The sequence below is a fragment of the Crotalus tigris genome, unplaced genomic scaffold (assembly GCF_016545835.1).
Source record: "Crotalus tigris isolate CLP2741 ecotype Arizona unplaced genomic scaffold, ASM1654583v1 scf7180000017690.20705106771:4171800, whole genome shotgun sequence".
Lineage (NCBI taxonomy): Eukaryota > Metazoa > Chordata > Lepidosauria > Squamata > Viperidae > Crotalus > Crotalus tigris.
The window spans coordinates 1,259,048-1,280,517 of NW_024096569.1; the positions used below are offsets into that span (position 1 = coordinate 1,259,048).

Sequence of the window (21,470 nt, forward strand, 5' to 3'; positions counted from 1 at the left end):
AAAATTGGAGCGCTACGAAACCAGCATGTATTTATGAGGGTCCAAGTGTCCCATCATCGCCGTTTGCGACTGTCTCAACCAACGTCCGACGATGGGGGGGGGAACCCGGATTTGCTTAATGACCGCCGTGATTCGCTTAACAACAAGTATGGTAAAAAGGTTGTAAAATCGGATGTGACTCATTTAACGCCCCGCCTTGCTGAACAATTGTGTGTCGTAAATCGAGGACTAGCTGTTACTGGTTTTCTGGCCACCGTGTCTGCCAAGGAGGTAAAACACGCCGATCCCAAGAGCAGGGCTTTGGACTAGAAGACTTCCCAGGCCCCGTCTGAGTCCTCGGCTTACGACCGCGATCAAGCCCAAAATTTCGGATGCTAAGCGAGAGAACGGCCAAGTGAATTTGGCTCCATTTTACAACCTATCTCGCCACAGTTGTTAAGCGGATCACTGCGGTCGTTAAGCGAGTCACACGGTCGTTAAGTGGATCCGGCTCACCCCCTCCTTGACTTTGATTGTCAGAAGGTCGCAAAAGAGGACTGCGTGACCCCCAGGAGACCCTGCGACCGTCATAAATACAAGTCAGTTGCTGAGCGTCCCAATTTTGATCACATGACCATGGGGATGCCCCAACGGTCGTAAGTGTGAAAAATGGCCCTAAGTCCCTTTTTTCAGTGCTGCGGTCGCTTCGAACGGTCGCTAAAGGAACCGTCGTAATCTGAGGACTAGCCATGTTCCGTTGCTCCGTTTGTTCTGCGTCTTCCGTTACGGTTTCCCTACCTTTGGCACTGGTAGAAAACTCCCTGCCTTGCCCCCAAATGGTCGCTAAACGAACCGTCGTAATCCAAGGACTAGCCGTGTTCCGTCGCTCCATTCATTCAGCGTCTTCCGTTATGATTTCCCCACCTTTGGCGCTGGCAGAAAACTCCCTGCCTTGCCCCCAAACGGTCGCTAAACGAACCGTCGTAATCCGAGGACTAGCCGTGTTCCGTCGCTCCGTTCATTCAGCGTCTTCCGTTACGATTTCCCCACCTTTGGCGCTTGCAGAAGACTTAACCCCGAATCCTGGCTTATGCCTTCGGAGGCAAGATTCGATCCTTCCTAAACACTTTCCCCCAAAATCTCAGACCGCCCAGGAGCCGAGCCAGCCGCCGCTGGGTGGGGGGGAACCCGGAATGTACACAGAGCGAGGGGGCGCGCCCCGTCGGTAAGCCAAATCCGGCAGGGTTACGAGAAAATATTTAGATTCCGGGGGGCGCTTCTCCCAGATCCCCTTTCCCAAAATATAAACACTTCCTGGCTCGAACAGAGACGGAGTCGGGAAAGGGCAGTTTAAAAACCCCAAATTTCCTTCCGTCTGTGCGGGCTCAGAGGCAGGGTGTGGGCCTGGTCGCCAGGTGGGCTGCGAATTCGAAACCACGGCGTTCGGGGAGCTGAGCTGTTTTTCTGAAATGGATATTTGGCGGGTCCAAAATGTGGATGGCCTTGCTGGTTTGCACTGATTTGCACAACCGGATATTTGATACGAAGAGTGCTCAACTTACGACCGCGACTGAGCTCCTGTTGCTAAGCGAGGCATTTGTTAAATGAGTTTTGCCCAGTTTTACGACCTTTCTCGCCACAGTGAAGTGAGTCACGGCAGTCCTTAAGTGAGTAACATGATTGTTAAGTGAATTTTGCCCCGTTTTACGACCTTTCTCGCCTCAGTGAAGTGAATCACTGCAGTCCTTAAGCGAGTAACATGATTGTTGTACATTTTGCTCTGTTTTACGACCTTTCTCGCCTCAGTGAAGTGAGTCACTGCCGTCCTTAAGCGAGTAACAATTGTGAAGTGAATTTTGCCCCATTTTACGGCCTTTCTCGCCAGTGATGCCATCCTTAAATGAGTAACATTTGTTAAGTACATCTTGCTTCATTTTACGACCTTTCTCGCCACAGCGAAGTGAGTCACTGCCGTCCTGAAGTGAGTAACATGATGGTTAAGTTTTCAGTGCCATTGTAAGTTCGAATGGTCACTAAACAAATTGTCATAAGTTGGGGACTATTTGTAGTGCTGTGACTGATTTGCCCACTCAAGGTTTTGGAGAAACAATCAGATTTTCTTTGGCAGAATTTTGTCCCGCCCTTTGACACTGAGGACTAGCCACCTTGTAGATTGTTTCAAAAGTTCCAAATTTTACCTGGCTGCTGTTGGTTTGCTTCCCGGCGGATTCTGAGACATCTTTCTTTCTTTCTCTCTCTCTCTTAAATTTTTTACAAGGTATTTTTTTTTTTTGTGAAAGCAAGAAAAATGCAAACTGTGGATGGATATAATATGTTTATTTAGTGAATTACTAGGTTTTGGGGATTGGCACGATGCAGCAAAATAGGAATTAAGTGGGCTGCGTTTAAATAACACATTCAGTGGCAGAAAGAAAGAAAGAAAGAAAGAAAGGAAGGAAGGAAGGAAGGAAGGAAGGAGGAAGGAAGGAAGGAAGGAAGGAAAGAAAGAAAGAAAGAAAGAAAGAAAGAAAGAAAGAAAGAAAGAAAGAAAGAAAGAACATTAAGCCAAGTTTACAGCCAGCCCAGCATCATGGTTGAACGCAACATCCCAGGATAAAGTGAACTATCTTGGTTTCCCAGCTGCAAATCGCAAATCTTGGCTTCTTTCTCTTCCGTTTTCCTTTTTGGGGGGAGGGCAGTTTCTCCCCAAATTCTTTCACTCCCCCTCCATTCAGTCTGGCAAAACCTGTGAACACAAAATGGCCTCTTTGCACTTGCTAAATATGCAAACTAAGCCAGATTTTAAACGGTGCCCTGGAAGGTCTGAGGTTTTGGAGGGCTGCAAAATGAAAGGTTTGTTATAAGCCAAGATAATTATAGGAAAGAGACAGTCTTTCTGAACAGACCCCAGCAAATATGGGGTTTTTCACAACATGGAAGGCAAATTAACCTCCCTGACACGAAGGCCTGCGGTGGTCAGGCCTCGACATTTCCCAGAATCCCCTGCGGTTCCACGGCTAAGAATTCTGGGAGTGGTAGCGCTGGCCCTGCTGGTTAAAACTACTGGCTGGGGGCTTTGCTCAGCGGTTCCCAGAATCCCCTTGCCGGCATGGATGTTCCACTGCTAGGGATTCTGGGAGATGCAGTTCTAGCACAGCTATTTGAGTGATGGCTGTAATTCGCAGTTGCCAGAATCCCCTTGCTGGCATGGATATTCCACTGCTAGGGATTCTGGGAGTTCTAGCACAGCTGGTTAGAGCCACTGGCTGTAATTCTGGCTTGGCAGTTCCCAGAATCCCCTTGCCAATATGGCTGTTCCACTGCTAGGGATTCTGGGAGTTCTAGCACAGCTGGTAGAGCCACTGGCTGTAATTCTGGCTTGGCAGTTCCCAGAATCCCCTTGCCGGCATGCATGATCCACTGCTAGGAATTCTGGGAGTTGTAGTCCTAGCACGGCTGACTTAGAGAAACTGAATTTTCGGAGAACAGTTTTCTGAAACTCCATGTTCCTCCCTTTATGGGGAACGGGGAGAGCTTTGGGGGGCCCGGCCCCACCTGCCTCTTTGGGGATGCCTCTAATCCCAGACACCCCACGGGCATCCCAGACACAAGCCCACCCTGGCTTGTAGCTAACCTGTTTTTTTTTCAGCCACGCCCAAGACAGGCCAGGAGGTCTTCGTTGAGCTCCCGAAAAGCAGATTTCCACAGGCCCTTTTCGTGCCCCGAAGCCCTCCTGCCCACCCCTTTCTCGACAAGCTGGAAACTCAACAGGTGCAGCTTCTGCCTGGGAGACCCCCCTCCCTCCCCCCTCCCAAGAGCTCCCAAAAGTTGAAGCAGCATCTCTGCAAAGTGATTTTTTTTTCCTTCCCCCCCCCCTTTCCCAAATCTTCCAAGGTGGAAAGGCAGAACCACATCTGGCAAGCTGGAAACATCCAGACACAATGCCTGAAATTGTGCAGAAGAGGAGAGGGGGGGCACATCCCCCTCTCTTTTTCCTGCCCCCCCTCCCATTTTCACACTCCCCACCCCCCCACCCACCCTGTCTTTCTTTGCATTTTGCCCCCTTTTCCAATCCGGCTATATTTAAAAGATGCTGACGCCTTTAAAAACCAGCCCAGCTATTAATCTCCTCTACCCTTTTCCATTCACCTGGGGGGGGGGGGAAGAGAGAAAAAAGGTTTTTTGGGGGGGGGGCGAGAGAGAGAAGGCACCAAACATCGCCCCCTCCCCGTTTTTCTCTTTTTGTGCATGCTTCAAATGTCCCCCCCCCCTTTTGCATTTGCAATTGTCTGGGCAAAGGCGAGCCTCTCCCATCTCCAAATGCGCTCCGATTATTATTATTATTTTGCGTTCTGGCGAAGGCAGCTGGGGACAGGTATTTTTTCTCCTCCTTTCCTTCTCTTTCGGCTGAAGTTCTTCTTTTTTTTATTCCCCTCTCTCTCTTTTTTTTCTTCCCCCCTTCTTCTTCTCTTTCTTTTTTTTTTTTTCCCCCGCGTTCCGCGTTCCGTATCTTCTTTCGTCTCCAGACTCCCGTTCCTGCCTTTGCGCTTTTGGGGCTGTCTCTCCATTCCGCTTTTTCGCGCTCACCAATTCTTCTCTCCTCCCTTTTTCTCTGCTTCTCCCCCCCCCCCCAAAAAAAGAGAGAGAGAGTGAGAGAGAGAAAGAAAGAAAGAACAAGAAAGGAGAGGAGAAGGAGGGGGGGGGGAAGGAAAAATCTCCCTGATTCCTTATTCTCTTTTTTTTATTATTATTATTATTCTCTCTCTCTCTCCCTCTCTCCGCTTCCATCGTTGGGAATTCTTCGTTGCTGGGGAAGGAGAACAACCCAGCGCTGCGGAGGGATGGGAAAATAGAGGAGGGGGCTTGCAAATGAATTCCTCCTCTTTCTCCCCCCCTTTCCCCCCCTTCTTCTGTCTTCCACACTTTTCCACACCTCCCTGAGGATCTGGAAGCAGAGAGGCTGGAGCAAGCTTGACTGGATGCAATTTTTTGCCTTTCTGAATTAAATTCTTGATTCACCTTTTCTCTTTCTTTTCTTTTCTTTTCTTTTCTTTTCTTTCTTTCTTTCTTTCCCTTTCTTCCTTTTTTCCTCTTACAATCTCTCTTTCTTTCCTTTCAGCCCTCTCTTACTATCCTCTTTCTTTCTTTCTTTCTTTCTTTCTTTCTTTCTTTCCCTTTCTTCCTTTTTTCCTCTCTTACCATCTCTCTCTTTCATTCCTTCTTTCAGTCCTCTCTTACCATCCTTCCTTCCTTCCTTCCTTCCTTCCTTCCTTCCTTCCTTTCTTTCTTTCTTTCTTTCTTTCTTTCTTTCTTTCTTTCTTTCTTTCCCTTTCTTCCTTTTTCCCTCTTACCATCTCTTTCTTTCCTTCCTTCTTTCAGCCCTCTCTTTCTTTCTTTCTTTCTTTCTTTCTTTCTTTCTTTCTTTCTTTCTTTCTTTCCTTTTCTTTCTGTCCTTTCTGTCTGCAGGAAGAGAGGGAGAGGGAAAAAAAAATGCCCTTCTTTTGGGCAAGTCTTCGCGGTGCAAACTTTTCTTCGCATCGGCCCAGATGCGAAAGGGAGGGTTTGTAAAACTTTGTTGACCCCGCCAGTGTGAGATCTGGCAGATCCTTTCCTTAAAAACCAAACAACCCAACAAGTCCTTTCTCCTCTTCTTTCTTTCTTTCTTTCTTTCTTTCTTTCTTTCTTTCTTTCTTTCTTTCTTTCTTTCTTTCTTTCTTTCTTCTTCTTCTTCTTCTTCTTCTTCCTCCCTTTCTCGCTCCCTTTCTTCCTCAGAATATTTGGTATGCGCCCCTCTCTGCCTCTCTGCTTATTTTTCCTACCCTCTTCGCCCAGGAGAAGATTCGGAGCTGCCTCCTGGAGCAGGCGGCGGGGGTGAGATTGTCCAAGAAAGAAAAACAAAGGAAAAAAGAAGGAGGGAGAGGAAAAAAAAATAAGGTGAAGAAGAAGAGACCGGAGGGGGAGTTGGCACCGGCCTCTCCTGCCCGTCCCTCACTCTCTCTTTTTGCAGTGATGGCCTTTGAATACTCTGGGCTTGGATTTTATATGGCTTTGCACCTCTGCTTTTGGGAACTCTTGTTCGTAGACGGACTCAGCCTGGAACCCATTTACTGGAACACTTCGAACAAAAAGTAAGCTTCTTCTCTCTCTTTCCCTCTCTCTCTGTCTCTCTGGGGCCTGGGGGGAAAAAATCCAGGTATTGTCTGGGGAGGCAGCTTCAGGTGCCTTTGGTTGGGTTGGGGAAAAACAATAAATAATGTTTTTTTTTTTTAAAAAAATGGCTTTTCTGCAACAAAATCTGGTTAGGTTTTGTGCTTCTGGCTTTGTTGTACATGGAATTGGCCAGCAGAGGTTTGAGCAAAGAGGAGGGGAACATATATCAGCGTTTGGAAATGCCCAGGGTTTTGTTTTTTTTTTTAATGTGGGGGGGTGGGTGGAAGGTGGGCACCCTGGTTTGGTTTTTGGGCAAAGTAGAAGTTATTGTTGATGATGATGATGATGAAGTTTCTTCTGGGCAGTTTCAGGCCGAACCTGGAAATGTGAACCCCTGTTGTCCCTTCCCCAAACTTTTGCAAAACCTCCGCTTTAAGAGCAAAAACAGGGTGAAAAAAAAAATATGACATTGCCTTGGCTAAGATGTGGGGGGTGGAAGGGATGTCTACAGACACAATACAGTTTTCTCCACTGTGATCTTCTTCTTCTTCTTCTTCTTCTTCTTCTTCTTCTTCTTCTTCTTCTTCTTCTTCTTCTTCTTCTTCTTCTTCTTCTTCTTCTTCTTCTTCTTCTTCTTCTCCTCATTCTCCTTCTCCTCTTTCTTCTTTCTTCTTCTTCCTTCTCACTTTGTGGACCAGATTCAGCTGGTTTGTCTGGTTTCCTAGATTATGCATGTGAAATGCAAAATATTACTCGGACCCGTATCTTAAAGTTGGCTGGCTAGTGTGTGTGTGTGTGTGTGTGTGTGTGTGTGTGTGTGTGTGCGCGCGCGCGTGTGCATGCACGTATCAACCCTATAATACTAAACTGGTTTCCTTGCAAGTTTAGTCTGGAATGTCAGCACTTTTCCTGAGGTTTGCCTTGTCTAGTTTCTCCCCCCTCCCCCAGTTTTTGGCAATCGCTGAAAATAAAAATAAAAATAAAATGAAACTAGGGTCCTTGAATCTTGCAATGAAGCCGTGGATTAATTAACTTTGCTGGCTGCAGTGTACTTTTGACCGCAATGTGTCTGTGTGTGCATTTATGGTTATTCAGAGAGAGACACAGACACACACACACACACACACACAGAGGGCATCTCAAGGTAGGGGAGTGTGTGTCTGTGTGTATCTCTCTTGTGTTTGTGCATGGGTGTGTATCTGCTGATGCTTTCCACTTTTGCGATGGGGTGGGTCTGTCTGGATTGTATTTTTTTGTGTGTGTGTGCACTTACCTAGAGTGTGCAGCCTCTGGGATAGTGTGTGTGTGTGTATAGTGTGTGGGTTTCTCCTCCTCTGCCTTGCATTCTTGCACGAATTAAAATTGTGAAATCCGACACAATCCGGTTTGCGCTCTCTCTCTCTCTCTTCTCTCTCTCTTTCTCCTTCCCTCCCTCCATTCAGGGCAGAGTTGATCTCTGCAAAGCCTTATGGAAATGGATTGGAACTGGATGAAGTGGAACTTCTTGCCTTGAAAAGGAGTGTGTTTTTTGTGTGTTTGTGTGTGTGGGGGGGGGGGAAGCCCATGCCTTGTTCAAAGATGGGGGGGCAGGTGGAGGGAGACCAAAAGAAAACTTTCTTCTCTCTCCTTTCTGGTTTTTGAAGACCATTTTCCACACCTGCCAGTCACTCCCCATCTCCAGCTAATCCTGGGCACTTTTTTTTTTAATTTAAAAGTTTTATAAATTTATTACAATATAAACCCACCCCCCACCCCTTCCCCCCTCCCCCACTTCCCAGAGCTGATTACAGGGTAAAAAATAAAATAAACAAACATAATCTAACTAACGTAAACCAACTGTACTGTCCATCAAAACCATAACACACTTTAACTCCTTCTCCAAACAAATATTAACAAATTAAGTCAGAAAGAACAAAATAATTAAAACTAATAATAATGATCTCAGATCTACTCAAAAAGCAAGGTAATACTTTTCAATCTCATAGTTCTCCTGAATGTAAATCAATCCATCTTCTCCAAACCATAATATATTTTTTCTTGGGAGTGATCCTTCAACTAGGCGGAGATGTTCACCATGTCTGCTAAATTCGATGCTTTAAGTACCCGTTCTTCCAGAGTAGGCAATAAGTTTTTTCTTCCAATATTGCCCCACCAATAATCTTGCAGCTGTGATAAGGTTCAACATCAAATTAGCTTCTTTAACATCAAAATCTACACTCCTGGGCACTTTTTGTCTCCTGGCCTCGCACACTTTACACAGCTCTCCCCGTTGAGTCCAGCCCGACGCCTCATCTGTTAACAATTGTCCCCCAACAACTTCTGAAACTCAAGTCCTCCCTTGCACACTTTGGAGAGAGACAGAGGCCCAACTGAGTTAATTTGGGCTGATGTCATATTTTTTTTGGGGGGGTGGAAGGGTCCCGTGGAGGAAATGGGGGGTGCAAGAGGGAGAAGAATTTGGGGGTCCAGGGGAAGAGGCGAGCTTTGAGAGGGGCTTTCAGGAAAAGCTCTCTCTCTCACCCATTAGAGGGGAGGGGAAAAAAAAGAGGGGTAAAAAAAAATCCCTGTGATTCATAAGTGCTACAATTTGCGCTCTGTTGCCGTGCGAGGCAACGCTTCCTAGCAACAGGAATATATATGTATTAGAAGTAATGAGCTCCATTTGCCTAAATCACGCTGTGTATTTCCCTCTCTGCCTGACTTCTGATGTTTTGATTCTCTTTCCCTCCTTTTAACCCTCTCCTCCAAAGGGAAAATGTCTCCTGTTCCTGGTTGGGGAGGGGGGAGGGGGAGCAGACCCCCGCCCCTGTCTTGAAAACCAGAGGAAAACAATGGGTGGAAGGTCCAAGCTGGTCTGAACCCAAAGGGGGGGGGGAACTGGACAGAACAGACCTGAATGAGCATCTCTTCTAGGATTGGGGACCCCTTTGGGTTATTCTCCCGGTAACGGGGTGCGCCGGGCTGTCCCTCCTGCATTGGGTGTTGTCCTCACGTTGATCTGGCTTGGTGGGATCTGTAAACTTCAACCCTTTGGTTCAGTTGGAAGAGGAGAGGTCTGGTTGTCCTTCTCCCCTTGAAGGGGGATCCAGAGGAAGAAGAAGGAGAAGAAGTTTCAGAGGTGGGGAAAAAATGGGGGGGGGGTGCCCAAGTGCTGCACACCCTCTTTGAGGTCCACCTGGTTGCTATGCCCATCCATCCACAGGGGGAAGGAGAATCCAGACTCTGTTCTGCCCAAGGGGGTCCAGGAGAAGTTGAGAAGCTAGAACCTCACAGATGTGGGTCCTGGTAGATTCATCTCCTTTCAAGATGCCACCTTTGGAAAGGCGCGTTTCTGAAGACCTACGAGTTGGGTTGTGGTGTCTGGCAATGTGGCAATACTTGGGTGGCACCTGTGGTGTGTTTTGGGGTGTGTGTTGGACCAGTTGGAAGATGGACCTTGTAGATTTCTTCTCCTTTCTGATGCCACCTTTGGGAAGACACGTTTCTGAAGACCTACAAGTTGGGTTGTGGTCTCTAGCAATGTGGCAATACTTAGGTGGCACCCGTGGTGTGTTTTGGGGTGTGTGTTGGACTAGTTGGAAGATGGACCTTGTAGATTACTTCTCCTTTCTGATGCCACCTCTGGGAAGGCACGTTTCTGAAGACCTACAAGTTGAGTTGTGGTCTCTGGCAATGTGGCAATACTTAGGTGGCACCTGTTGTGTATTTTGAGCTGTGTGTTGCACCAGTTGCAAGATGGACCTGTTTTTTGAGGGGGGGATCCTCTACTTCCTGGAGAAATAGACCTCTCAACGTGTGCTTGAGTTGAACAGCTCTGGAAGTTGGAAAAGAAGAGGTTGATTTTTTTCACGCTGGTTTCCTGGTACGAACCTCTTTTCCTGCCCGCCTAGTTTTTAATTATCCCGTTGCAAATTCTCTCATTATTTTCGTTGACAAGGCCGTGAATCCAGCCGCTTCTAATATGGAGATTTATTTAAATACGATAAGTTAATGAGTCAATTAATTGGCTGACCTCCCTATCGGAAAGGAAAAGCATCTTTCTGCGCACAAGGTGACACCGGTGCACACACCCAAGATGGTGGAAAGGGGAGAAAAAAAAAAATCAGTTGTGGTGATGTGGCAAAAATCCCGTGTGTGTAAGGATGAGTGAACTCAGTGTGATGTTGTTCTCCCTCGCATGAGTAGATGGCTTAGATATTCAGCGTGGCTGGGCTAGTTTTTCCGCACAAAATGGGATGGTTGCCTACACAATAAATGGCATAATAGATCAGATTTGCCAAGGTAGATCTTGGATTTGAACAGGAATTGGCAACCAGACCAGACCAAGGCTCAAACAGTATTAAAAAATCAGTACCACAGTATTTTGTGTTAAAAAAAGTATGCCGCCAACGTTTTGTGTTCAGACCATCTACCACAAATATTATTATGTCTTTTAAAAAAAAGTCTACCACAAATAATTCGTGTTAAACAGAGTCTGCCACAAATGTTTCATCTTCAAAATATTTTGCGTCAAAAAAAATGTGCCACAAATATTTCGGGTTAAAAAAAAAAGTCTGCCGCCAATATTTTGCGTTAAAAAAACTCGGCTACCAATATTTCGTACTCAAAAAAAAAAAGTCCGCCACGGATATTTCGTACTAAAAACAAAAAAAAGGCCACCACAATGATTTCACCTTAAAAAAAAAACTCTGCCACACAAATATTTTGAGATTAAAAAAATCCGGCACAAATAATTTTGGGGGTTAAAAAAAAAAAAGTCCACCGCAAATATTTTGTGTTCAAATAGTGTGCCATCAATATTTTGTGTTCCAAAAGTGTGCCGTCAATACATCGTGTTTAAAAATGTCGGCCGCAATTATTTTGTGTTTCAAAAAAGGGTGCCCCGCTTTGTGTTAAGAAGTCCGTCACAAATATTTTGTGTTGAAAAAACCCTGCCACAGTAGTTTGCCTTAAAAAAAAGTCCACCACAAAATAATTTTGTGTTAAAAAAAGTCCAGCACAAAAGGTTCCAGTTTTAAAAAGTCTGCCACAATTTTTTTGTGTGTGTTTTTTGCCGAGGGTCCTTCACATCTTCACACATGTATTGTGATTCTTCCCTGCCAATGGTGTGGCATGGGAAAATACCGTCATATAGAGGCCGGCGCATAACCGTCCCACTGGCCTCAGACACGCACACTTCCCCAAAAAGCTAAAAAATATTCATCCACATCTGGAAAGGGGGATCACAAACAAGGGAAGATGGCAACTCTGTGTGTTGCGCCTGCGCGACACGCACAAAAAAATAGGGCAAAGACTTGGTTACACAAACGCGGATGCCATCTTGACTTTAAACATAATAATAATAATCAGCAGATGCTTTCGTGACCCAGAATCCAATATTTCGATCTGGATTAATTCAACGCTAACCCTTTTAATTCTGAATTCGGTCTGGAACCGGGTGCGGGTTTGTCTGTTTACTCTGCTTGATGCTGGTTTATTCTGCTTGATGCTGGTTTATTCTGCTTGATGCCCGCGTCGAGGGAAGAACTGGGGCGAAGCTAGGCGGACTTAATTTTTTAATTTCTCGTCTCAACCCCGTCGAGAGGGTGGTGCAAAATGAGGATTGATTTGCCAAGTTTTCGCTCTGGATTCTGCAAAGAGAGACTTAAATCTGGATGTATTGGTCAAAAAAAAAAAAGAGAGTTAAATCTCTGATGTGTTTGGTGGTCCCGTCATGTAGCGATGAGTGTGAAGACTACTTCCTGGTTCTCCGCCAAGAAACCAACCACTGAAGGGACCCTGATTTAGATAAACTACAGAGAGTCCGCGACTTATGACGACAATGTTTGTTGCTAAGCGAGACAGTTAAGTGAGTTTTGCCCCATTTTTCTGGCCACAGTCGTTAAGGGAATCGGTTGTTAAGTTAGCAAGCAAGTCTCACTTCTACTTCGACTTTGGTCGCCAAAGGGGATCACCTGACCCTGGAACGCTGCAGCCGTCAGAAGTACAAGTCAGTTGCCAAGCGTGCAAATTTGGATCATGGGATGTTGCAAACGTCGTGTGAAAACTGATTGTAGGTCACTCTGTTTAGTACCGCTGTAACTTTGAACGGACAGTAAATGAACGGTTGTAATTCAAGGACTCCCTCTAGGGCAGTGGTTCTCAACCTGTGGGTCGGGACCCCATTTGGGGTCGAACGACCATTTCACGGGGGTCGCCAAACAACGCAGTCCGCCATTTTTTCCCCCTTTTCCTTAGCTGTGCTACTCCCTTTTATTCTATTGGCTTTGGAAAGCCAATAGAAGAGACCCTCTTGAATAGAGTCTAATTCTATTGGCTTTCAAAAGCCAATAGGAATTGCCCAGGCTGCCTCTGCCCTGCTGAGCCCGCCAAAAGTCCCATTCTGCAAACGGTGCTGAACCAGCTGAGTAGTCCTCGACTTACGACCGGTTGAGTAGTCCTCGACTTACGACCGGTTGGGGGTCGCGGCATTAAAAAGGTTGAGAACCATTGCTCTAGGGCAGAGGTCCCCCAACCTTCTGGGCACAGGGAGTGAGGTTTATCCGTGGACCAGAGGTTGTGTGGTTTTGTGTGCTGCCTGCATCTCACAGATGGGGCTTTCCTTGTTTGTGCGGACCGGTTGCTGGCGTGCTGCGGCCCAGTACCAGTCCACGGACCCGGAGTTGGGGACCCCTCCAGGTCCCTCCCCACAAATGAGATGCGGAAGAGAAAGCTGGAGACAGCCTGGGCCAAAAGAGACGGGACGCTATAGTGTGAGACAGCACAATTTTCAACACAATCCCCCCCCCCCTCCTCCAGCGTTTCAAATTGTGCTCCAGGCAAGTTTTTAAAGTCACGTCACAGGCTGTCCGGAGTTTTGCCAAAAAACAGCTTCACAAGATGTAAAACGAGCATGTCACCCCAACTTGCGTTTTCCAGAATTTTATGAGGCCAAGCAAGTAGAACTCTAGTCCTCGGGTTACGACTACGACCGAGAACGGAATTTCCTTTGCAGCTGTTAAGCGAGTCCCGCTGGTTTTACAAAGCTTTCTGGGCCGTGGTTCATAATCCCTGCCGTCGTTCAATGGATTACACGGTCGTTAAGCGAATCCTGCTTCCCCCCCCCCATCAACTTGACTTGTTGGAAGCCGACTGGGAAGGTCACAAAGGGCAATCAAGTCAGCCCCCCCTTGGGGATGCTGTGACGGTCATAAGTGTGAGGGTCGATCACGGGCAATTTTTTTTCTGATGTCACTGCAACCCAGAATGATTGCTAAATATACTGTCTTGCTTAGCAGCTGAAATGTTGGGCTACATTTTGGTCGTACGTCGAGGACCACCTCATTCACCCACACCCCTAAAATTTGGAAATTGTCTTTTGGGGGGGCTGTCTTTCTGCTGGCTTAAAGCAAATCGCTGACCTAAAAGGTCAGCCAGATCTTTGACCTTTAACAAGACCTGAGCAGATCTGGGCTGACCAAAGATGTTCATCCATACCTTCTCCAGAAGATCTTCAAGAACCTGGGGGTGTTCAAAGATGTTTCTGGAGCCATTAGAAGTTGACCTCCTCAAAAAAAAAAAGTTGAGATCCTTGTTGTGAAGGCCCAGGTGCAACATCTGGACCTTGTTTGGTCTTCTCTGTGGACACCTCCCTCCCAACCCTGTGGACAGCCCCAATATCTTCATGTAGATCACCGTTTCGTAAACCTGGAGACGTTAAGATGGGTGGACGTCAAACTTCTGGGAGTTGAAGTCCACCCACCTTAACATTGCCAAGTTTGAGAGACGGTGGTCTATTTCAGGGGTCTCCCAACGTGGCAACTTTAAGACGTGTAGACTTAAACTTCCAGAATTCACCGTGCTGGATGAGGGATTTAAGTCCACAAGTCTTAAAGTTGCCATGTTGGGGGACCCCTGGTTTACATGAAAAAAAACTTCTCAAGGTGATGTTCCACCTGGACATTTGAAGATCCTGGTCTACATGAACACTGGTCTACAAGAATATACAGGTAAGTGTGGTGGAGCAGGAAAAAATCGACAAGCTGTTGATTGACATGGATGGATCTGAGAACAAGTGTAAGGGAAGGAGGTGGGGAGGGAAATTATTTTGAAAATCTCTAATGATACACCCTGGCTGCTGTCTTGCTCCATGACCCAATCCTTTGCAAAGAAATAGGTGGCCATTTGGAGCATTAAAATGGTTAGCAAGGGGAGAAAGCAGAGACTGGACACTCGGTGTCCTAGCTGCCCACCTTGGCTGTTAGTTAAAACTGACTAGTTATTTATTGTTTAGATTTAATTAGTTGTTTATTAGTAGTTATTAGTTGCAGCAAACTCTTGGTTATAACCGTACATTTAGTGATTGTTGGAAGCTACAGTGGCATTGAAAAAAGTGACTTTTAGGACCAGTTTTCCCATTTACGACTGTTGAGATTCTAGAAAGAGTGCAGAGAAGAGCAACAAAGAGGATCAGGGGATTGGAGGCTAAAACATACAAGGAACGGTTGCTGGAATTGGGGATGTCTAGTTTAACGAAGAGAAGGACGAGGGGGGACATGATAGTATTCCAGTATCTCAGGGGCTGCCCCAAAGAAGAGGGAGTCCAGCTATTCTCCAAAGCGCCTGAAGGCAGGACAAGAAGCGACAGATGGAAACTAATCAAGGAGAGAAGCAATCTGGAACTAAGGAAAAACTTCCTGACAGTAAGAACAATTAACTGGAAGCTTTTAAGAAGAGACTGGACAGCCATTTGTCAGGAATGGTATAGGGTTTCCTGCCTGAGCAGGGGTTGGACTCGATGACCTCCAAGGTCCCTTCCAACTTTATTATTATGGATCATTGCACAGTCAACCAGATGTTCAGACTGGATTTGGCATTTTGTCTACCTATCGAGTCCTTACCCAGGACCTGGGATAGGCAGATGTGGATGTTTGATGGTATTACAGGTATCGTCGCAGGATGGAAGCAGTTCCTAGTAAGGCCGCCTTTTGCAATTGACTAATAGCGAATTTGTCAATGCCGATGATGGTGTTCAAGTGCTGCTCCAGTTGTTTTGGGATTGCACCCAAGGCGCCTATGACTATTGGTACTACCCTTGCTTGCTTTTGCCACAGTCTTTCTATTTCTATTTGTAGGTCTTTGTATTTTGTGATCTTCTCCGGTTCTTTCTCGTCTATTCTGCTATCTCCAGGCACTGCCACGTCCGCTATCCAGACTTTTTTGTCTTTCTTATCGACAATTGTTAAGTCTGGGGTGTTATGTTGCAGGTGCTTGTATTATTATTATTATTATTATTATTATTATTATTATTATTAACACAACTTCTCAAGGGGATGTTCCACCTTGACATTTGAAGGTTCTGGTCTACACAAAAACAACTTCTCAAGGGGATGTTCCACCTTGAAGTCTGGAGACCCCTAGTTTACATGAAAACAAGTTCTCAAAGTGATGTTCCACCTTGAAATTTGGAGACCCCGGTCTACACGAAAACAACTTCTCAAGGGGATGTTCCACTTTGACATTTGGAGACCCTGGTCTACACGAAAAGAAGTTCTCAAGGGGATGTTCCCAAATGACCATCTGCTTTTTTTTTTTTTTCGTCCCGTCACGGCCTTCTTCCAAGAAACGGCTCCTTCCCATCTGTTCTGAGCGAGCAGATGATGGTGGCAAAGTCGCAGCCCCCAGCCTGCAGCGAAGAGCAGCCACAGTTGTCTAGGTGTAAAAATATTTTCTCTCCCTCCCCGACACTCACCTGCGACTCCTCGGAAGACAGATGTTGACGTGTCTAAGGCGGGAGCAACGAGTCTTTTTTCTCGTTTCCCCTTTGCTACCCAGCTCCTGTGTATGTGTGAATCCCACCTCTCAAGGGGTGTGTAGCGTGCCTAATATGCATGCACGAAACTCATAGTTAACACAATGTGCTGTTCCTTTCCAGAGTCGGCAACATTATGCCAAGGGCAAAACAACAACAACAACAAAAAAAAAACCCAACTTGCAAATCCAAAAATTCACGCGTGCACGGAAAGTAAATAGGATTAAAACGAGGTTGCATCAGCGTTGCGGGGGGGTGGTGGTCCTCGACTTACGACATACGGACACAGTCGAGGCCCAATTTGCTTTGTTGTTCAGCGAGCTTTGCCTCCCTTGGCGGCCTTTCTCGCCACCGTTGTTAAATGAGTCACACGGTTGTTAAGCGAATCCGGCTTTTATCCCCTTGACTTTGCTGGCCGGAAGTTTGCAAAAAGGGGATCGCGCGACCCCTCTAGGAGGCTGCGACCGTCGTAAACACGAGTCGGTTGCCGAGCGTCTGGGTTTTGAAATGGTGTAGGTTCTCCTGCTTGAGTGTGTGTGGGGGGTGGACTAGAAGATCTCAAAGGTCCTTTCCAGCTTCTGTTCTGTTCTAATTTCTCTTCTCTTATTTGTATTCTGTTCTGTTCTTCTCTTCTTATTTCTCTTTCTTCTCTTATTTTTCTCCTCTCCTGTTTTCTTATTTCTCCTCTTTTCTTATTTCTATTCGGTTCTGTTGTTCTTCTATTCTGTTCTGTTCTGTTCTATTCTTTATTTCTCTTCTCTTAAATCTATTCTATTCTTATTTCTATTCTATTCTCTTTTAGTCTATTCTTATTTCTCTTCTCTTTTATTCTGTTCTATTCTATTCTATTTGATATTTCTATTTCTGTTCTATATTTCTATTTCTATTCTATTCTATTCTATATTTCTATTTCTGTTCTACTCTATATTTTTATTTCTGTTTCTGTTCTATATTTCTCTTCTCTTTTATTCTGTTCTATTCTATTCTATTTGATATTTCTATTTCTGTTCTATATTTCTATTTCTATTCTATTCTATTCTATATTTCTATATTCTATTCTATTCTACTCTATATTTTTATTTCTATTTCTGTTCTATATTTCTATTCTATTCTATTCTTTATTTCTCTTCTCTTAAATCTATTCTTATTTCTATTCTATTGTCTTTTAGTCTATTCTTATTTCTCTTCTACTCTCTTCTGTTCTGTTCTATTAGATATTTCTATTTCTGTTCTATATTTCTATTTCTATTCTATTCTATTCTATATTTCTATTTCTAGTTCTGTTCTATATTTCTATTTCTATTCTATTCTATTCTATTCTATTCTATTCTATTCTATTCTGAGGCAGCAAAGCTTTGGTCCCCCCACATGAAAAACCCGCCAATTTGAATCCACTTAACTCGGTGCCCCACGGAAGATTCTGAAGGACCGTAATTTTTCCTTCGGCTTGGCTTGTGGCGAACTGTAATTTTTCCTGATGGTTGCGTGCATCCCTCCACACTCCACTCTTAATCTCCTCGACAGGGCTTGGGTGTGACAGATCCTGCCCCTCAGTTGAACGGAAAGGTCAGATTGGATGATCTTTGCGGTGTCAGGGACAGACCTATCATTATTTAATGCTATAATCTTCCCCTCCCCTTGTTCAGATGCTTTCAAAGTTGCTCCTTTTCAGGAAAATTGTGGCTGCTAACAGTCTTCCCCGATGGAAAAAGAGAGATCTTTTGCCCTGCGTGGTTTCTCTCCTGCAATGACATTTTTTTTTATTTATTAAATTTCTGGAGTTGAAAGGAGTAGGATGTGTTGTTTGTTAGCTGGGCTTTTTGTCTAGGTTGAGGTCAGAGGTCAGGGGTCCTGGGTGCAGAGGCAGCCCTGGAGCCCCCCTCCCCCGCCAGCTTGAAAAAAAAATAGGGATAATAGGATAGTCCTTCTGCTGCGGGTGGAGAACAGAACAACAGAATGAGAGAGTGGGAAGGGACCTTGGAGGTCATCTAGTCCAGCCCCCTGCTCAGGCGGGAAACCCTATAGTATCTTTGACAAATGGTTGTCCAATCTCTTCTTTAAAACTTCCAGTGATAAAGCAGCCACAATTTCTGGACTTCCCCTGACACTTACCACCATAATTAGATAGATAGATAGTTGAAAGATAGATAGATAGATAGATAGATAGATAGATAGATAGATAGATGGATGGATGGATGGATGGATAGGGTAGAAGATGGATGGATGCATGTATGCATGGATAGATGATAGATAGATAGATAGATAGATATAGATGATTGATAGATAGTAAGTAGATACATTATAGATACATAAAATGGGTGGAAGATGGATGGATGGATGCATGGAAAGATAGAAGATAGATAGATAGATAGATAGATAGATAGATAGATAGATAGATAGATAGATAGATAGATAGATAGATGGATGGATGGATGGATAGGGTAGAAGATGGATGGATGCATGTATGCATGGATAGATGATAGATAGATAGATAGATAGATAGATAGATAGATAGATAGATATAGATGATTGATAGATAGTAAGTAGATACATTATAGATACATAAAATGGGTGGAAGATGGATGGATGGATGCATGGAAAGATAGAAGATAGATAGATAGATAGATAGATAGATAGATAGATAGATAGATAGATAGTAGGTAGATACATAAAATGGGTGGAAGATGGATGGATGGATGCATGGATAGATAGATGATAGATAGATAGATAGATAGATAGATAGATGGATGGATAGGGTAGAAGATGGATGGATGCATGTATGCATGGATAGATGATAGATAGATAGATAGATAGATAGATAGATAGATAGATAGATATAGATGATTGATAGATAGTAAGTAGATACATTATAGATACATAAAATGGGTGGAAGATGGATGGATGGATGCATGGAAAGATAGAAGATAGATAGATAGATAGATAGATAGATAGATAGATAGATAGATAGATAGATAGTAGGTAGATACATTATAGATACATAAAATGGGTGGAAGATGGATGATGGATGCATGGATAGATAGATGATAGATAGATAGATAGATAGATAGATAGATTGATAGATAGATAGATAGATAGATAGATAGATAGATAGATAGATAGTAGGTAGATACATTATAGATACATAAAATGGGTGGAAGATGGATGGATGGATGCATGGATAGATAGATGATAGATAGATAGATAGATAGATAGAGAAAATGGGTGGAAAATGGATGGATGCTGCATGTATAGATAGATAGATAGATAGATAGATAGATAGATAGATAGATAGATAGATAGTAGGTAGATACATTATAGATAGATAAAATGGGTGGAAGATGGATGGATCGATGCATGGATAGATAGATGATAGACAGATAGATAGATAGATAGATAGATAGATAGATAGATAGATAGATAAATAGATAGATAGATAGATAGATAGATAGATAGATACACGGTGCTGGCTGCAAAATTCTGGGAGTTGCACACCTTTTAAAATCTGGCTGGGGAATTCTGGGAATTGAAGTCCACACCTTTAGAGAAACACTTTGCAGGGGGTATAAAATCGGAAGCAGATAAAATTACTACTCCGATTTTTAGTACTCCAGGTTGCGGGGGCGAGGACGGGGGAAGAGACAGCACAGCAGACTACAACTCCCATCCTCCACATCCAGTTGTGCTGCCCGGGGACGGGGGTGTGTGGGGGGGTAAGCTTTGAAGGTGCAGTTCAGCAAATTTCTCTGGGTTGTCCACACGTGTTCAACACCCACACCCTCTCGGTTCTTCCTTGCCGGCTCGGCGCAGCGAGACAAACGTGATTAATCGATTAACATTTTAATCACAGGTTAAAATTTACCACCCGCCGAGTCTATTACAAATTGATTTTTTTTAAAACACACACACATACACACATACACGCCTAAATACAAAAAAAACAACAAGGCTGAATTAGTCGGCAGGCCTAATTTGCAAAGCAGGCGACGGATCAGAAATACGAGCGGTTTACAACGACGCAAAGCGAGGCCAGTGGTTTTTTTTTTTTGCCCTGGCGTTGAAAATATCTTGGTGGATGGATGTGGAGAATTTGGAGCTGGAAAAAGTGGACCCGTTGATAGAAGATTGACACAAAGACATGTCTGCATTTTTCCAACTGAGACTCCCGAGGTTTTGGACAATTTTAACAGAGTTGGAAGGGACCTTGGAGGTCATCTAGTCCAACCCCCTGCTCAGGCAGGAAACCCTATACCATTTCAGACAAATGGCTGTCCAGTCTCTTCTTAAAAACCTTCAGTGTTGGAGCATTCCCCCCTTCTGGAGGCAGGTGGTTCCACTGGTTAATTGTTCTCACTGTCAGGAAGTTTCTCCTTAGTTCTAGGTTGCTTCTCTCCTTGGTTAGTTTCCATCCGTTGCTTCTTGTCCTGCCTTAGAGAATAGCTTGACTCCCTCTTCTTTGGGGCAGCCCCTGAGATACTGGAACACGGCTACCCTGTCCCCCCTCCTCTTCCTTAAATTAGACATCCCCAATTCCAGCAACTGTTCTTTGCATGCTTTAGCCTGCAGTCCCCTGATCATCTTTGTTGCTCTTCTCTGCACTCTTTCCAGAGTCTCAGCATCTTTTTTACATCATGGTGACCAAAACTGGATGCCGTATTCCAAGTGTGACCTTACCAAAGCCTTGTAAAGTGGTATCAACACTTCCCATGATTCTGATTCCGTCCCTTATTAATACAGCCTGGGATTGCACTGGCTTATTTTGCTGCAGATACACACAGTTGGCTCCTATTTAAGGGATTGTTTACTAGGACTCCGAGATCTCTCTCACAGTTGCTACTATTGAGCAAAGTACCACCTAACCTGTATATATTATATACATTTGGTTTTTCTTGCCTAAATGTAGGACTTGACTGTTCTCCCCATTGAATTTCATTTCGTTAGACAGGGCCCTGAGTTCAAGTCTGTTGAGATCCTTCTGAATCTTGAGGCCAATCCCCAAGGAACCAATTTGGGGGGGATTTTGCCTTCGGTTCTGGGAGATCCTGTCTTCCAATTCTTCTCTCAGCACTTAGGAAGTTCTGCTCTCTGTTAGGAATCAGAGCCGAGACGCGGCTACAGGCAGTCCTCGGTTTAACGACCACAATCGGCGTCGGATTTTCCGTTGCTAAGCAAGTCGGTCGTTATGTGCAACTGAATTTAACAAGCTTTTTTTGGTCCCGTTTACTAAGCGAATGGGTGTGATTGCTAAGCGGATCACCACGGTCGCTAAACGAATCACTCTAATTGGTAAGCGAATCACCACAGTCGCTAAACGAATGACTGCAGCTGCTAAGCGAATCACGGGGTCGTTCAGCGGATCCAGCTCCCCCCCCCCCCGTTTGGGAATGACGATCACACGAGCCACAGAGGCCGGCACGGGCCTGCCCCGAGCCCAGATTTTTGCCAGGGTTGTTAAGTCAATCCCTGCAGTCGTTAAATGAATCACGCAGTCGTTAAATGAATCACGCAGTCCTTAAATGAATCACGCAGTCCTTAAGCAAATTCTCCTTTCCCC

At 44.8% G+C, this 21,470-nt stretch overlaps 1 protein-coding gene across 1 annotated transcript in view; it reads left to right on the forward strand.

Moving 5' to 3' along the window:
- The first annotated feature begins 5,352 nt into the window (after positions 1-5,352).
- Positions 5,353-21,470, forward strand: part of EFNB3 (ephrin B3) — a 64,358-nt gene continuing 48,240 nt past the window's right edge. Inside the window, exon 1 of the mRNA XM_039337946.1 lies at positions 5,353-6,107. Coding sequence (XP_039193880.1) covers positions 5,989-6,107 — 119 coding nt within the window. The 5' untranslated portion in view covers positions 5,353-5,988. The remainder of the gene's footprint in view (positions 6,108-21,470) is intronic.